Consider the following 18,620-nt stretch of genomic DNA (forward strand, 5'->3'; position numbering starts at 1 on the left):
GGCCTGAAATGACCCAGGGCCCAATACGTATGGAAGCCACGAACCTCCCCCTCCCCAGAGGGAACTTCCAAAAGCAAAAGAAAAGCGGGGGGGGGCGGGAAAAACCACTTGTTCTTCTAGGCATTTCGTTTTAAATTCTCTCTATGAAGGGATGTGGGACTTCTTTAAAAAAAATAAAAGTCTCTGTACGTTGTGGACAGTAAGGAAAATAATTAATTGATCAGTTTCTGCTTCACCAATTTTATTATTGAATCTCGGATGAGATCACATGAGCTGCAACCCCCCGCTTTTTATTGTTTCCAGGCGACCGACGTCTCTTGCAAAGGATGTTAATTAATTTCCCTTTAAAAAAAAAAAACAAAGTGCATTGCTTTGAGCTGGGCTTCCAAAGGACGGTGTGGTTCTCTTGACCAGCCGAAAGGTCCTCATATAAATTAATTAAAGGTTAAGATGCTCATTGCAACGTTATTATCAGCTTTAAAAAAAATGTACATTCTATAGAATTCGTTATTATACAAAAAAAAAAAAAATTTAAAAAAATACCATACAAACCCCCAAACACTCCACATTTTCAAAGGCAATTAGATCCAAACGAATCCAGAACGGATCAACAGAAAGAAGTTAGACCAAACCCCCCCTCCCGCCCCGCGAATTTAAGACACAGTTTTTGTCTAAAGGGGCAAAAATTAAAGTAAAATTCCCAAACTTGTCTATTTGTTTTTAATTCCTAGATCCTGCCTCTGCAGTTGTGTTTTTTTTTTGTTTATTTGTTGTTTTTTTAATTAAAATAGCACACTAATAATTAAATTGCATTTACTGGCGAGCGTTCTAAGAGAGAAACATTAAAACTTGGCCAAGAGAGGAAGAGTTTGTGGGTGTCCTTGTCTAGCCCTCAGTCCAAACTCAGAGGAATTGGTAGTCTGGGTTTACACGTTGACTTGGAGGTTGGAGCTCAAGTATCCTCAACTACAAAATCCCCAACTGGAAGCCGCAGGTGTGGGCATCACACAGAACCCTGCAGGAGTGGCGTAGCCAGAGGGGGGGTGCAAGGCACTAAGTTTTGCAGGGAGCCTCACCACAGCGTGCAAGGGGCCCCTCTCCTTCAGAGCCAATCCAGGTGGTGGGAGCAAAAGGAAGGGGATGCGAAAGGGAGGGGTCCCTTGCACGCTGCGGTGAGGCTCCCTGCAAAACTTAGTGCCTTGCACCCCCCTCTAGCTACGCTACTGCGCAGGGCTCTGTGTTACAAAGGGTATACAAAGAGGAGGAGGGGTCCCTTGCACGCAGCGGTGAGGCTCCCAGCAAAACTTAGTGTCTTGCACCCCCCTCTGCCTATGCCACTGCAGCAGGGTTCTGTGTTACGAAGGGGAGGGGTCCCTTGCGTGCTGTGGTGAGACTCCTTGCAAAACTTAGTGCTTTGCCCCCCCTCTAGCTACGCCACTGCTCTGCTGCTTCCTGCCAGAGGAAGGTTGCTGTGTAACTCCAAAGCTTGCCCCATTGATTTCTGAACTCATACTCTGGCACAGACAACCAGCTGAAAAGATCCGGGGGGGTGAAGTGGCAGAGGGGTGGACACACCGGAGAGAGACGATGCACTCTGTATTTAAAGAGTTCTCACCCACGATCCTGGGCTGCTCGTCGCCCTCCCCCATTCATCCAGCTGAAGAAGCCATAAGGGGCGTCCGGGAAAGGCCCCACCCAGCCGCCCTCTTGCTACAGACACCCCCAAACCCAAGTCTTGTTTCTTTTTGTACACGTTAAATATTCACAGCCAAGGAAAGTCCGCCAGTCAATCCGCTTTTATTTACACAGGGGGAAGGACCCACAGATCCGGTGTGGGTTTGGCCGGGGTGGGGCGGGGAGGAGGAGGCAGCAAGGGGGAAACGAAGTCTCTGCAGCCCCAGAGCCCCTCCAGGAGCCTGCAAGTTGGGGAGGGGGGGGGCGAGGGAGCAAACACGTCCACACCTGTCCTGGATCAAACACGCCCAGGGGCTCCTGCTGCTCCCCCTCCATCCTTCCTTCCTTCGCAGGAGAGCTGCCCGGAATAGATCTGTACATGTGCCTGAACTGTAAGCCCTGCGGGGCGGAGAGCGCCCTAGGAGGATCCCTCGTTCTCCGAGGCGTGCAGCAGGAGGCCGGCGCCGGAGCCGCCCGTCTTGTGCTTCTTGAGCAGCTGCGTGATCTTCTCGTCGTCGGAATTGGGGTCCAGCGGCTTGTTGTAGTCGTCGTCCTCCTCCTCGTTCTCCGAGGCGCCCTTCAGCCGCTCCGTCTCCGAGTCCTGCTTCTTCTTGGCCGTGGCCATCTCGGCCGCGTGCTTCTTCCTCCACTTGGTCCTCCGGTTCTGGAACCAGACCTGCAGCCGGCCAGAGAGACAAGGGGGGGTCACGCGAACCGAACCGAACTCAGTGGCCCTCCTCAGAGTCACTCCGGTTTAGGGGCTCCGCTTTAGACGCGCGGAGTCTTCGGAGTCATCAATCCGGATTAATGAACCCGGAGTCACAACTCTGCTTCTGGGTTACCCATCGCTGATGCTATTAAAATCTGAGTGCGAAGGAGAGGGGTTTTAGACATCAGCCTGTACACCGGATCCCACATTAGATGAGTGACATTAATCCGGATTAATTAACACGGAGTAACAACTCCGCTTGTGGGTTACCCATCGCTGATGCTATTAAAATCTGAGTGCGAAGGAGAGGGGTTTTAGACATCAGCCTGTACACCGGATCCCACATTAGATGAGTGACATTAATCCGGATTAATTAACACGGAGTAACAACTCCGCTTGTGGGTTACCCATCGCTGATGCTATTAAAATCTGAGTGCGAAGGAGAGGGGTTTTAGACATCAGCCTGTACACCGGATCCCACATTAGATGAGTGACATCAATCCGGATTAATTAACACGGAGTCACAACTCCGCTTCTGGGTTACCCATCGCTGATGCTGTTAAAATCTGAGTGCGAAGGAGAGGGGTTTTAGACATCAGCCTGTACACCGGATCCCACATTAGATGAGTGACATTAATCCGGATTAATTAACACGGAGTAACAACTCCGCTTGTGGGTTACCCATCACTGATGCTATTAAAATCTGAGTGCGAAGGAGAGGGGTTTTAGACATCAGCTTGTACACCGGATCCCACATTAGATGAGTGACATCAATCCAGATTAATGAACTCGGAGTAATAACTCCGCTTGTGGGTTACCCATCGCTGATGCTATTTAAATCTGGGGCTGGGGGATCAGATGTCAGCCTGTTAACTGGATCTTACACTAAGGCTGCAATCCTAACCACGCTTTCCGGAGAGTAAGCCCCACTGAACAAAATAGGACTTACTTCTGAGTAGACCTGGTTAGGAGCGTGCCCTAAACAGCACAGTCCTATGTATGTCTACTCAGATGTAAGCCCCACTGTGTTTAGTTGGGCTGACTCCCAGGAAAGTGGGCATAGAATTGGAGCCTCAATCCAGAGTGGAACTGAGTGGAATTGAATGGGCCTCCTTGGAGTCACTCTGGTTTAGTGACTCCGGTTCACTTCAGATTCATCAACCTGGATTAAAGAATCTGGAGTAACAGCTCCGCTTCTAGGTTACCCATTGCTGATGCTATTAAAATCTGAGTGGGGGGAGGGAATCAGATCCTGCTCACTGGATCCCACACTAAATGAACTACAGCACAATCCTAAACATGCCTAGTCAGAGGTAAGCCCCACTGTGTTAAATTGGGCTGACTCCCAGGAAAGCGTGCCTCAATCTGGAGCGACTTCATTTTCACTAGGGTATTTTGCAACTCCAGGCTTCACCATGCCTTGACCTCACCACAGCCAGCCCCCACACATTTGGGATGAAGGGGAGGATTTGTATAATGTTGATCCTTGACACAAGAAACTTTATTTTAGAGGTTGCTCACTAGATCACACATGCATACATAAAACTGCACTTTCAAGTTCTAGTAGCATAGCTAAAAGGGGTGCAAGGCACTATGTTTTGCAGGGAACCTCACTGCAGCACTCAAGGGTCCCCTCCCTGAGCCACTGGGGAGAGCAAAACAGAGGCATTTGAAGGGGATATGAAGGGGAGGGGACCCTTGCATGCTTCGGTGAGGCTCCCTTCAAAACTTAGTGCTTTGCACCCCCTCTAGCTACACCACTGTGCATTGGTTACACTAGAATAGGTAGCACAACTGGTTCATTAGAGCCCAAGCCTATGCATGTCTAGTCAGAAGTAAGTCCCATTATAGTCAATGGAGCTTACTCCCAGGTAAGTGTGGATAGAATTGTAGCCTTTCTCCTTTATATCCTGCCTTTCCACTGTGGAGCTCAAGGGGAGTGGTGTACTTGACATTCCCACATGGCTTCCATCCAGTGTCTGACCCAGACTTCCACAGCTTCAGCAGATTGCCTTCTATGAGACTTCTATGAGAATATGACACTTGGATGAGAGTACGAGTTTCCCTTATTCACCACCCACACAAAGTTGGACCAGTGACCTTCAGTTGTCTCATCCAGAATAGCTACCACCTTTGGATGACAGATTCACGGTGAACACAGGTGATCCATTTACACCTACATCTGTTTGGGTTGTCTGTACCAGTACAAATATACTGAGATGATTGTTTTGTCACATGTCCTGGTGTGGGAAGATGTGGGGACCTTTTCCAGGGGCAAAGCTTCCCCACATTTCCCACTGGGCAAATTGGGCATCTGTAGAAGAGCCAGGGTGGTGGTGCAATGGCTAGACTCTAGCCACTTGAGCTGCTGCTGCTAGAGTGCTGGACAATAACCAAGAAGGCCTTTGACCCAGTCTTTACTCAGTTGTGAAGCTCAACCTTAGGAGAGTCACAGCCAGTGGTGTAACAAGAAGGGGTGCAAAGTCATAGGTTTTGCAGGCGCCTGGATATTTTGTTCCCACTGCCTCTGTTTTACTCCCATCACCCCAATGGCTCTGAAGGGGAGGGGCCACTCGCAGGGAGCGTTCAGCCACCTGCAAAACTTAGTGCTTTGCAACCCCTCTAGCTACACCTCTGGCCACAGCTGAGTGCCTTGAAGGAAGAGAGGGATTTTAAAAAATGTATGAATGACTCACTTATGTGCATTATAGCCCCCCCCTCCACAAATAAGGAAACATGGAAATGATCCATCTTAACACTATATAAAGCAGGGCAGTTAAAGAATATTAGTAATAATGTATACATCTGAACTGATTCAGGCATGCTTCCCTAGTTTTGTACATAACAGTCACTGACTTGTATTACAACCCCATTTCAAGTGACCATGATAAATATTAGTATCTGAATAGTTCTTTCAAGTGCTTGAAGCACTTCATATGTATTAACTTGTTGTAATCCTTCCAACAAACCCCATAAGGTATGTAAGTATTGGAAACCCTATATTGCAGGTGGGGGGTCGGAGGGCTATGCCTGCTGCCACCAAATTAACTTAGATAAGGCAAAATTGAGATTCAAACTGAGGACTTCCTGACTTTGCAGTTCAACCTTCAGGCCATTGCAATACAACAGCTCTCCACTTGGACAAAGTAGTTAAGCCATTTCTGCCCAATGTTGCATATACGAAACAGGGATCAAATGTGTACACCTGTGGATTGGGCAAAAATGGGTTAAGAGGGTATAGTATAAGCACCCTGCATCTACAAAGTGAGACTCTAGGAGTCTCCTTGCTTGTGACAGGGTGGATAACTGGATCATGGTTCAGCAGCAACCACCAAGTTCATTATTTTTAATTCACCCAAATTAATTACCACAGTGGTTCTCACACATTTATCACTGAGACCCACTTTTTAGAATGAGAATCTTTCCAGACCCACCAGAAGTGATGTCATGACTGGAAGGTGACATCATCAAGCAGGAAAATTTTTAACAATCCTAGGCTACAATCCTACCCACACTTACCCAGGAGTAAGTCCCATTTACTATCATTGTTAAAAGACTATACATAGTAGCCTGTTAAAAGTACAGGTCTATAGCATTTCCCCAAATGCAGTCACATACCATGGCAGCATCAAGTCTCATATATTAAAAATAAAATATTGATATGAATGACGACCCACCTGAAATTGGTTCATGACCCACCTAGTGGGTCCCAACCCACAATTTGAGAAACACTGGTCTACCAAATCCTCACTCATCTACAATCCCTAAGTCTACTAACTTTACAAGCCTACAGATATTTTTACTAGCCCACCTGCCCAAATATGCTAGTCATTTGTGGCACAATGCCAACTTGAAAGAAAAGTTTTAACTTTTTTTTTTTTAATAGCAAGCAACTCTGGCTACAATCCAGGAAAAATTAAGTACTATTGTATTGCTTCATTGTATTGCTCTGAAAGGGAGAGATCTGCTCAGGGTAGCACTCCCCTTGAAATCAGTGGGACCAAAAAAGACTTCCTGTGGACCAGATCATGCCCCAGATAAGTGAGCAAAGAACTGTTACCTGACTGTGAGTAAACCATGTTCCCGTTGGCCTGCCCTTCCGAGTAGGTCAAGGCATGGTCACCTACTTGCGAGTAAACATGCAAGTGCTACTCCATTTTGATTTTCACACGGCTCAATACATTTGCTTTGTCAGTTTTGCGACCCACCAAAAATGAGGTCATGACCCACTGGTGGGTCCCAGCCTACAGTTTGGGAACCACTGTTTTAGATAGTACTAACAAAGATATTACGCCCTTGCGGCATTTGGATCTTTTTCTATGGGACCAACACAGTCACTTCTTGCCTTCATGTGTTAAGCGGTATAGCAAGTGGTGCTGAATACAAGTCCAGCAGCCACAGGTTCACTCTCATATTGACCATCCAACTGGGCACCATAATGTGACACAAATTAGTGACCCTTCAGCACATCAACGGTCTTACTCAGTTCACAAATGGGGATTTTGCTCTGAGTTGGTTATTAATATAGAACCATTGGGATGCTAGTTATCCTGTATTAATACATGGGGGCGGGAACCATGATCCTATGGATTTGGTGTTGTTAGTTTTGCAATATGAAGCCTGGCTACCAACTGCTTCTATTCACTTCTGGCTTCTATCTGATCCCAATCCCAATTAAGGTAAAGGGCTTGGATTTTAAATCTACAGCAGTGTTTCTCAATCAATGGGTTGGGACCCACTAGGTGGGTTGCAAGCCAATTTCAGGTGGGTCCCCATTCATTTCAATGTGTGTTTTCTTTTGAAAATATTAGACTTGATGCTACCATGATATGTGACTGCATTTGAGGAAATGCTACAGTTCTGTACTTTAACAGGCTACTCTGTATATGTTTTTAACAATGATAGTCAATAGGGCTTACTCCCAGGTAAGTGTGGATAGGACTGCAGCCTTTGGGATGTTTGGGGAATTATTTTTAAACAGATCAACAACTGATTAGGAGGGTTTAAAAATACTGATAATTTTTACTGATAGTAAACTCTTAATTTACTTACTTAACTAGATTTGATTTTGTTGTATGGGGGTGTTAAAAATGTTCTTGCTTGATGATGTCACTTCCGGTCATGATATCACTTTCGGTGGTCCTGATATACTGTCCATCTAAAAAGTGGGTCCCTGTGCTAAAAAGTTTGAGAACCACTGGTTTACAGTACTTGGTTCTGAGGAAGAAAAAAAATAAGACCATGAGCTGCATCTACAACCTAGTTAAAAAGAAGCATTTGAATGTGAACCAGTTTATTTGCTCACTGACATGGGACCCAAGGCACTAAAATTAACAGAATTTACTTTGAGTGAACTGCCTGCAAACAAGCTGTTAGATGTCTAGATCTGATCCACTGATTTTCTCTTGTGCAAGACGGGTTTTAAGATGTTCAGTCATAAATGAGAGCTGTGAATTGTCATGCCCTTACAAAGCTGCCTCTCTACTTGTTCTGGCACTAAATCAGCTTAATAAGTACATTGGGTTTTTTTTTTATTTGTGTAAACCTTTAACTTACAAGTTATACTCAGTTTCCATAAAGTTCCTCCGGCAAACTCAGTTCTGCCTTGCCCATGGCTATCATACTATTATGGCCATGGAACTGTTGGTATTTGGTACACATATTACTAGGACTTTAATTAAATGATTAAGAATGGATTGAATGATTCCAAGATGCCTCCAATTAATTGGGCAGTAGAATTTTTTTAAAATTTTTTAAATGCAGGTACTCATAACTGTGGGTGCCAGGAAGGCATCATAGACAAGACATTTCTATGCCTTCACCTGCAACACTGAGAGCCCAATCCTAGGCATGTCTACTCAGATGTAAGTCCCATTATAGTCAATTGAGCTTATGCCCATGTAAGTGTGGATAGGATTGCAGCCAGAATGCCCAAAACAACATTTTACATTATCTAAAAGCAAAGTAGTGTTTTTCCAAACTATTGTTTTAGCTATATGCAAATACATACCAATTTGATTTATTAGTTGATCAATCAATTTATTTCACTTGATGAATTGATGTGAGATTTGTTTAATGGGGCAGGAGCTATAATTATTGCTGGCGTCAGCATCTGACTGACACCAGGGGAATTAGCAAGAAGCCTTTGCTACATGACATTTTGTTCTTCACTTTTACTTAACAATATTCATTCTCCTGTAAAATCCAAAGCAACTTCTTGAGGATATGCCTGGGGTTATAGTATATTGTTAAGTTACTGGTATTCCTTAGTGATTACTATTGTAGTAGTTAAAACTACAGGAGAAATTATTACAATTTCTATAGCAGGGTTATTGTATCCCCCATAAAGCTCTTGTGAGCACTGGAGCTATTTTCAGCACTGATAAAATCCTAAACACATGTCTTTAGTTGCACAATAGGTGTCAATGAATACTATTCCCAACAGAGCATGTAGCTACAGAGTGAATCCCACATCCAGCTTAAAAAAAATCATCTATTAAACATAAAAGTTATCCGAATTCCCACCTTACTCATTTTTTTTTATTTTTGCATTACATGGCAACCCATAGTTTGAATGGTAGTAGTGTATAATTATTTAGAAATGTTCATACTTGATAGCCCAATCCCATCCACACTTTCCTGGGAGTAAGCCCCATTGACTCTAGTGGGACTGACTTCTGAGTAGACATGAATAGGCTTGGGCTCTCTGAGTCACTAGCAGTACCATCCCATGCAAGTTTATTCAGAAAGAAATAAACTTTGGACTTCAGTGGGGGAGCTTACTCTCATGTAAATTAATCTACATGAGCCTGTAGTAAATTAAGCCCTGCAGTATGACTGACTCTATGTACATTTACTCAAAAGTAAGTCACACTGGAGTCTATGGAACTCCACTTGTGAGTAAGGCTGCATAAGAATGGGAGCCTTTATATATTTCAGCCCCACACCATCCGGAGGACTCAAGGCACTGAACTGAATGTAAAAATTAATCTAAAATGGTTAATTTTAATCAGTAATATTAGTGCTATGAAATCAGTAGTATCCTCTTCACAATCAATCACAAAGCATTTTTTAAAACGTTAAATAAAAATTTGGAACGCTGCTGAGTTAAGTCATTATACCATACTATAATATAATATCAATAGTATACGATATAGATTGTTCTATATTCCTGTCACAGGAGACATTCGGTTGAGCTACCTCTGCTGAAGACTTGGGATGTAACCCACTCACAGCCCAATCCTATCCACACTTTCCTGGGAGTAAGCCCCATTGACGCTAATGGGACTTACTGTTGAGTAGACATGCATAGGATTGGGCTATGAACCATTCTTCCATCCTGAGCAAGTCCTGCTCAAGGTGAAGGGCATCTCCTGAATGGGATCTTCACAAGATAATTACCAGCAAATAGTACTCTTTCTTCTCATTTTCAGTGTAAATATTATATATGTACTGTTACACCAAGCTAGCACTGTGGGTTCTTCTACAATGATTGCTTCATGGCCACCAGCAGAGCACCAATGCTGCAAGCCTGAACATTCAGCAAGGAAGACACATGTGTCTCCCACATGCGTATCAATTCCATGTAGATATGCATCTGATCTGCACTCCAAAGGGGTGGGGTGGGGTGGGGGTTTAAATTCCACTGAAATCAATGGGGCTGTCAAGTAAATAAAATTAGGGTTATGTTGCCATATTTATTTTTTTTACTGGCATAAGTGTTTTTGATGGTTGAGCACCCAAATCTAGAATTATTGATTCATCACAATTACTGGAAGGCATTGTTTAATTAGCAGGGTTGTCTATATTTATAGCAGAGTAGGTATTAATACTATATTGCAAAATTCTTTATCCCTTATCTGATGAAGGATTAGTTGCACTACTGTTAATGAAAGACTGTATCAAATCCCTTATCAAAAAAAGCAAATCTTTAATAGTAATTAACAGCCCCCATATAATTGCTTCTAAAATTTAGGAGCATTTAATAGGGTCACTGTAGGGTCACTATCTTTGCCTCTCTCCAGTCTTTCCCCGTATCAAACTTTAGACAGTAAGCTGCTTGGGGCAGAGAACTATCTTCTCTGTATATGCTCTCAAGAGGCATGTACATTAATGGCACTATATAAGTACAAACTACGATGATCATAGTTGAGTTGATTTTTTTATGCAGCTTGAAGTGCCATTAATTTCAACAAAAGAGGTATTTGCTTACCTCTCTTCTGTTGAAATCAGTGGTATTAAGGATGCTTAACTTTTACTGGTCACTGCCCAGTGGCAACAGGGAGTTAACAATAAGGCTAAAAAGAGCTTTATTTGTGCTAACTTCAAGGATCTGGCCCCTCTCCTCCCACACAATTGTTTTAAGTCTTAGCACTTGGTAATACTAGGAGTACCCAAACCAAGGTTGCTATCCTGCACCAAGTCAGGTTTCTTAAACCCCACCAAAGTCAATGGCATTTAAGCTGTCTGGCTGTGTGCAGGGCTGGCAGCCAACCAAGTTGATCTATGCATCAAAACAAGCCTCTGAATATTAATGTGTGGGTTGCATCATTTTAAACTATTCTGCATTTTCTGCTAAACTCTATGTTTTATGTTCTGTTTTCCCCCTCCTTATTTACTTTCCTGCTGTCCATCTATTTGATTTGTTTTGATTCAGACTAAAACAGCATGCATCAAGCTGGACTGCACTCTCCCCATCCCTGCCATGAAAATATGTACATCCTTACGTATTTATTATTGCTTTGCTTAAGTATAATTCAACGTGAAAGCCCATGTGTCTCTTAGGTCTGTAAATCCAAAGAGCCTGAGGATTTGCAGAAAAGGGCTGAAACTGGGTTTGCAGCTTCTTTTCTCTATTATTATTATTATTATTATTATTATTATTAAAGAATGATAGTGGTTGGCTGGTTGTGTATGTGTGTTTCTTTTAGATCATACTTTTAGATCTGTACACACATTACATAACCTCCACATGAGTCTCACTGCAACCAGTTCAGCCTTGCTTAAGGTGACCAGCCAATGCATGTTTACTCGGGAGTCAGGCAGCAATCCTATCTGCACTCACAACTCTGTCCTGAGCCTGTGTTAAGTGGTGCTGGTTTCAATCATCATTTACTTCCAGGTAAAAAGTACAAAAGATAGCAACCTTACTCAAGAGCAAGATCTAATGGACACAAGGATATAGTTTGGGACACTACATTTAGTATTTTAAAGGTGCTATCAACCCTGTTATTTTCACTCCAACAGGCGAACAGGATTGCTTCTCCAGAAGTGGTTACTGTTCAACACCGCAGGTCTTCAGAGTAAACATATATAGGACTGGGGAGCACATCCAACTGGGGCATGGTTGATCCAGAAGTCTGCAAATATATTAAAATCAGAAAAAGGGGGGGATACTAGTCCTGGTTAACTGGCACTGGAATCAATGTGATTTAAATTAGTTGGGGGATTTAATTCTGGACACCTTCTAGACTGAAGGTGTTCATTGTTGGGATTTAATCCATTTTTTCCTCACTGAAATGCATCACTTGATGCCATGTCTGTAGCAAAATTCTTCCTTCCTCTACAATGAATTAAACCATTCTATTTTAGTTATACCATTATTAATCCAACAACATCCCATAGCAAGACTGTGAAAAAAAAAAATGAAATGCCTGATTCACCATTAAACCCTTTCTTAAAACTCCCCTGCAATAAGTGGACGGGCTCTCCTTGCCTCTATTGTAACCCGGCTGCACTAATTTATTCACAGCCTTTTCGACATATTTACAGTGACAAATGAGGGTCTCTGGATAACTCTAGGAAGAAGAGAATCTATAAAGGGAACCTCCCCTCCCCTTTGGAACACACACACACACACACACACAAAGAGTTAAAGATACATCTGTTCTGAAGGATGTCTAGAAAATTTTCTCTCTGGAGAAGAAGAAAGAAAAAGGATACACTGAATTCTTATGTAATTCTCCAGTCCTCTCCATTTAACAGATCACCTCCATTTCCCATTGATATCTACAAATTCAAGGGCAGAGGGGGAGGCCTTTGTGGTGAGCAAATCTGATCTACTTTTCTGCTTGTCATCCGGCTTCTCCCATTCAGAGGAAGGCCTTTTCCAGTTCAAAACACTGTGAAGGCCTCTGAGGTTCCAGACATACAAAAACAAAGGGCCAGAGAGAGAGACAGGATCTGGCCAAACTTTTGGCACTTCAAAAGGAGAAAGTTAAGCACACCATTTCCCTGCTGAAATCTAAGGGAGGTGCAGCCCAATCCTATCAATTGACTGAGGAGTGAATTCCTACTGGATTCAATGGGATGGATATCCAAAAAAACCACTGCAATCTAGAAAATGCTTTATTGCACTAGTTTCCAAACTTTGGGTTGGGACCCACTAGTGGGTGACAACCTAATTTTTGGTGGGTTGTCAAAGGGTGATGGAAGGATCAGGTTATGAATTGCCTCAAGCCCTGAGACTGTTCAAAAATCAGATATTGTAGCTGCCAACTGCCTTGCAAGGAGCTGAGCGCCTGTAGTTTGCAAGCATGCATAAATACAAGAAGATAAATGTTTGTGGGTCTTTCTTTCTGGTTATTATTACTTATAAATAAATAAATAAGTCCTTTCTAGATCTTCTTTTTAAAAGTCTGGTAAAACTAGGTAGGTTCCGACACGAGTGTCGTTTTTAAAAGTGGGTCCTGGTGCTAAAAAAATGTAGGAACCACTGCTTTGTTGGATGGGCCATTCCCTACTTTTATGTTGCTGAAAGCGCATATAAGCTGAACACAAAACTCAGAATTGCCTCTTTTCTTGTTGGCCCCCCTCCCCCGCAGTATAACCCACCATGGGGTTGCTATCAACCCATTAATAAACATCTGGTTGCTTACAGAACGAAAACACAGGCAGAGAATGCCAAACACATCCCATTAGGTCAGTTTCAAAACTCCTATTGAGTGCAGTGCCCGGGGCTGAACACAGACAACGTTTACCATTATTAATGCTACATACATTTCTAGCTCCACTAATTCTCACCAGCCACCTTCAACAGAGTAGCCCTACTGATGAGCAAGTGCCACAAAACTGTCATCCTCACACCTCAGTGCCTTCAAGCAGAAAAGGCCTCTTGATATCCTAGACACTATTTTTCGATAAAGCCCATTTTAACTCATCCCTTTGAATGGATGCAAAGCCATCCATGCAAGCCAAGATGGGGTTTGCCAACCTAAAATCTTTAATGGTGCCACCAGAGATCGTGGCCTTCCTTTCCCCTTAGTCATTGGCTATCACATTGCACAAGGACCCTAAATGCTCCAGTCGTCAGATACTTAAAATAATTTATTTCCTCATAAAATTACAATTCTGAAGAATTTTAGGGGGGAAGAATAAAACTTCTTCCATTTCCACAAAATGTATTTCCGAGCAGATACAGCCTTGAACAAATTGGGGAAAGGGGCTAATTACAATGCATATTTTTTTTGGGGGGGGGCAATTCTAGGGACACACTTATAATAATAATAACAGGTATTTATATACCGCCTTTCTTGGTCTTTATTCAAGACTTTATTCAAGGTGGTTTACATAGGCAGGCTTTTATCTAAATCCCTTATTAAATAGGGATTTTTACAATTTGAAAAATTGTATTTGAAAAATTGTACACTTATTTGAGAATCACCCCATTGAATACAGTGAAACTTCCAGTAAACATGCAAAGGCTGTCATTCATTCAAGGGGGGGTTGACTAGGCAAAGAATTTAGATACATGAGATAGGATGGCTGTGGACCAACCTGCGCATTGAACACTGCTTTAATTATAACAAGAAGGATGATAATGATAACATTGTTATTGATTGAAAAATATTAAATCCATACCAAACAATTGTTTAGAAAGAAGACCCCCACATTTGGATCAGCAATAATGGGACCAGTGCTGGACCAATGTGTCAATTTCAAAAGGAAACTGATCTGCAGAGTGCCTGCCTAGTTCCTTCTGCTGATCAATATCTCCTATGGATCTCCCTTGGTATCCTCATTTTAACCCTCACCCACCCAGGTAGAGCAGGGAAGGGACTGTGTGTTGGGAGGAATCAGCTCTGACCTGACCTGATGCTCTCACCTTGACTTGACTCTCCGTCATTCCCAGTGAGTAGGCGAGTCTGGCTCTCTCCGGGCCGGCTAAATATTTTGTCTGTTCAAAAGTCTTTTCCAAGGCGAAAATCTGCTGGCCGGAAAATGTGGGTCGTGTGTGTTTCCTTTTGCCATCTTTATCCAGCAAAATTGAGCCTTGATCTGGAGAGAGAACCAGGGAACAGAGGGAGAAAGAGGATTGAGTGAGGGCCCGATCCTATCCAACTTTCCAGCACTGGTAATGTTTCCCATACCTTGAGGAGGCCTCTGGGACTGCCTGCCCACCACAAGGTGCAATGCATACTCATAGGCATGTCTGCACCTGCACAGGAAAATTGGATAGGATTGGGCCCTAATGTGGTTGTAAAAAAAAATTATGAATTAAATGCAGTTGAAAATACTACTCAGTTGCTCCAAGGGGGAATGGAAACCCATTCAGGTAGTGCCTTATCTACCAAATATCTATCTATTTAAAAGCAATGTTTTAAAATCTCAATAAAAATCAGATTATTGTTTAAAAATATGAACTCCGAAAGGAGTAACAATCACACTTCTAGGAATTATTTTTTTTAAAAAGATTAGACTTATTTTATTTTCTTTCACTTTGTGGGTAAAATTTTTCAAAGCAAAGAAAGAAAGAAAGAAAGAAAGAAAGAAAGAGTATATTTAAAAGTCAGTCTATCGAAATAAAGGAGCTAATTAATCTTTATTAACTTCTTGAAAACAATGCACATTGAGCGTCAAAAATTAAATACATTTTAAATTTAAAGTAAGGGGGATATGTCACTGGGGGGGTCAAAATGATTCTTTACATATTAGGATTATTATGGCATACAAAATATTTCACCCACCAACTTTAGGTTTAGTTTAAAAATGTGTATTTCTCCCATTCACAGGGATCTCTTTTATGCTTATGCATAAAAGATCGATTCCTCTAAAAGATTCCACGCAAAATGTATACAATATAAATTGAATCCCCCCTCAGCATTGCAATTCTCTTGTCCCCTTTTGGAACAAACCAAAACAAAGAAAGCAATTTAATTGTCGTGCAGTGCTATCCGAGGGAATAAACCCTATGGTTTTCAGCTGGATTTACTCCCAGGTAGTTATGCTGTAGAAATAGTTCTAGCTGCTGGCCAGGCTGCAAAACGGAGAACCCTGGGGAAGAAGGGGCACCAGGGTTCCCAAATGCGTGCCATCTCCCTAGCCAGAAACGCAGCTTAACCACAGATAAAATACTGGGTCAAACTTTTGTCCAGCAGGAATCCGGTGAAACCAAAGCTCAAAGGCGCTGGGCGGCACGAAGTGTTGGAAGGGCTGGATTGGGCCCTTGGCAGAGAGAGAGAGAGAGAGAGAGAGAGAGAGAGAGAGAGAGAGAGAGAGATGTAAGTTTTAAAAAATGTCTGAAAAGATCAAAGGGGGGAGGGAGAGAATAGTCACTAGTGCCTTAACAGAAGTGGGCGACACTGAAGGCAACACGCCTGGTCAATTACGCGTCTGCTGGTCAATTTCCACCACCACAGCAGGCGAGGCCACCCCGGGCCAGAGTCAGCTCCTCCAACTCACCAGCCCTCCTCAGCCAGTCCGATCCTGTCCCCCCTGCCCTCGGAAGGGAGTCCCACTGAGTCCCCCAGTGGGGCTCACTCCCGAGCAAGGCTGCATCCCCGCGGGTCGCAGCGTTCCAAAAAGTTCGGGGAAGTCGCTGCCAAGTTCTGCCCTGTGATGTGTCAGGCTGCAATCCTATCCACGCTTACCTGGGAGTAAGCCCCATGGATTGTAATGGGTACAATCTGAGTATCCATTCTGAGTAAACCTGCATAGGATTGGGCTCTCAGTTTCCTCCAGAGCCAAGAGATTTCTGGCTTTTATCTCAGGGTAGCTGGCAGTGGCATAGCTGGGGGGTGCAAGGCGCTAAGTTTTGCAGGGAGTCACACCGCGGCATTCAAGGGGCTCCTTCCCTTTCGGAGCCATTCCAGGCGGAGAGAGCAAAACGGAGACTCCGAAGGGGGGGAAGCAGCCCCTTGCACGCCGCGGTGAGGATCCCTGCAAAACTTAGCGGCCCCTCTAGCTACGCCACAGGCATCTAGCATCCCGAGACCTTATGATAAGCGGGCTGCTCGCTAGTCCGGCCACACAGAACGTCTGAAGGAGGCGTGGGTTTCAACACGGGAGTGGTTGAAATGAATGCTGGGTGCACACAATGCACAAGGATCTTCTCCCAGGAGAAACTGAGCCTGGGGGGTGTTTTTGCCCCTTCCTCCAGCCAGACTCTCCAATATATAGGTTGAAAGGGAGTAAGGGGTGTGGGGTGAGTAAGGACCAGTAGGTTGACTCGTGTCAGGTCCGTTGGAGCTGGTTGGGTTTGGGAAGGGGGGCAGGGGACTGAGGGTCACGGTACCCAATGGAGAAGTTTGGGAGTAAGGGGGATGATGAGAGAGGGTACTGGGGGGTGGGTCTCTGGGGTTCATTCTACTATCTCTGGACCATAGTGGGTGTAGGTTCGGGGCAGGGGTCATAATGGGGTGGTGTGGGAGAAGCCTGGAAGAGACACCTGGGAGTGCTTCTGAGTCCCTGTCCACTTGGGATGGCTGGGGGGTGCGAGGGAGAAATGGGGGCAGGGACATCCATGGGGACTTGAAGAGGGCCAGCCTGATGTTATCTCTATGGGGGCTGTATGGCTAGGGGTCAGACCTAGGACTGGAAGATAGAGGTTCTGGCGGGGGGGGGGGGTTGGAGAGGGCCAATTTAATGTCATCTCAATGGGGGCAGTATGGCTGGACGGCCTAGTGGTCAGAGCTAGTTTTGGATGGGGGAGCTTGAAGAGGGCCAACCTGATGCCATCTCAATGGGGGCTGTGTGGCCGGACGGCCTAGTGGTCAGATCTAGGTTTGGAAGACAAAAGTCCTGGCATGGGGGGAGCTTGAAGAGGGCCAACCTGATGCCATCTCAATGGGGGCTGTGTGGCTGGACGGCCTAGTGGTCAGATCTAGGTTTGGAAGACAAAAGTTCTGGCATGGGGGGAGCTTGAAGAGGGCCAACCTGATGCCATCTCAATGGGGGCTGTGTGGCTGGACGGCCTAGTGGTCAGACTGGAAGCTGGAGGTCCTGCATGGGGGGAGGAGGGAGGAAAGTTGCCCTGGCCTTGGTGGTGGGATGGGGGGGGGGACAAAGCATCGTACTCACGCGGCGTGCAGGCGAGGCGGGCGTCCCTCCAGGGGGGGCTCTGCATGACCCCCGGCCAGAAGATGGGGGTCCTGCCGGGCAGCTCGGCCAGCGGCTTGGGGTAGCGTCCCACGGCGGCCACGGCGGCGGCGGCGCTGGGACTGAAGTAGAGGCCGGGCGGGGGCGGCGGCGGGGGGCTGAGGCTGCTGAAGCGGGGCAGCCCGGCCAGGAGGCCGGCGGCGGGGGAGGCCGAGGAGGAGGAGGAGGCGGCCGGGCCTGGCAGCGGCATGGAGGGCCGGCTGAGGATGTCGTTGATGCCGTGCGGGGTGGCGGCCGAGAGCTGTGGCGGGGGGGAGCCCAGCGAGGGCAGCGCGCCCGCCGTGGGGGGCTTCAGGCCGGCCGGCGTCGGGGAACCCAGCGGCGGGGAGGGCGAGGAGGAAGAGGGCGAGGAGGAGGAGGAAGAGGAGGACGACAGGGAGGAAGGCCCGCCGGGGGGCGCGGCGGCGGGCGGGGGCGGCGGCAGGGGGTAGGCGGCGGCCCCGGGGTACAGCGGGGTCTTCATCTCGGCCAGGCTGTGCAGGGCGGCCAGCGGGGGGCTGCCGAGCAGGAAGGCGCTCTGCCGGGGGCTGCCATCCATCGGCCCCACCGCCAGCATCCCCGGGCCGGGCGGCACGGGGGGGGCGCCCTGGAGACCCCTCCTCGAAGCGGCCGCGCTCCGGGCTCGGGCGGCGGAGTGGGGGGGCAAAAGGTGCCCAAGATGCGGATTATGGGGGGTCGCCCTGGGGAGGGAGGGAGGGGAAAGCTCCTGGCGTCGGGGGGGGCAGCTGCAATACGGGGGCTGTCAAAGGGGGGCTGCGGGGCAGAGACCCCCGGGCGTCAGGAGTTTCAAGGAAGAAGCCTGGAAGGGTCCGGGGGGGGAGAACTCCGAGGGGTCCGATGGGGGGCTTCCTTGGTCGAGGGG

General features: G+C 45.9%; 1 protein-coding gene across 1 annotated transcript; it reads right to left on the reverse strand.

The window, feature by feature from the left end:
* Positions 1-2,092: 2,092 nt before the first annotated feature.
* On the reverse strand, positions 2,093-18,314 carry NKX6-1 (NK6 homeobox 1). The gene is made up of 3 exons (XM_066632683.1): positions 17,681-18,314; positions 14,487-14,659; positions 2,093-2,350 (listed from the first exon to the last, which is right to left on the reverse strand). The coding sequence occupies exons 1-3, from the start codon at positions 18,312-18,314 to the stop codon at positions 2,093-2,095; spliced, it is 1,065 nt and encodes a 354-aa protein (XP_066488780.1).
* Between the last annotated feature and the right edge of the window lie 306 nt (positions 18,315-18,620).

Source organism: Tiliqua scincoides, chromosome 6 (genome assembly GCF_035046505.1).
Source record: "Tiliqua scincoides isolate rTilSci1 chromosome 6, rTilSci1.hap2, whole genome shotgun sequence".
NCBI lineage: Eukaryota > Metazoa > Chordata > Lepidosauria > Squamata > Scincidae > Tiliqua > Tiliqua scincoides.

Excerpts from the sequence above, each read along its gene's own strand:
- NKX6-1 (XM_066632683.1), bottom strand. The coding sequence starts at position 18,314 with ATGCTGGCGGTGGGGCCGATGGATGGCAGCCCCCGGCAGAGCGCCTTC. Across the intron at positions 14,660-17,680 it reads CCGCCTCGCCTGCACGCCGC|ATCAAGGCTCAATTTTGCTG; the intron begins GTGAGTACGATG and ends TTCTCTCTCCAG. Across the intron at positions 2,351-14,486 it reads TGACGGAGAGTCAAGTCAAG|GTCTGGTTCCAGAACCGGAG; the intron begins GTGAGAGCATCA and ends GGCCGGCTGCAG.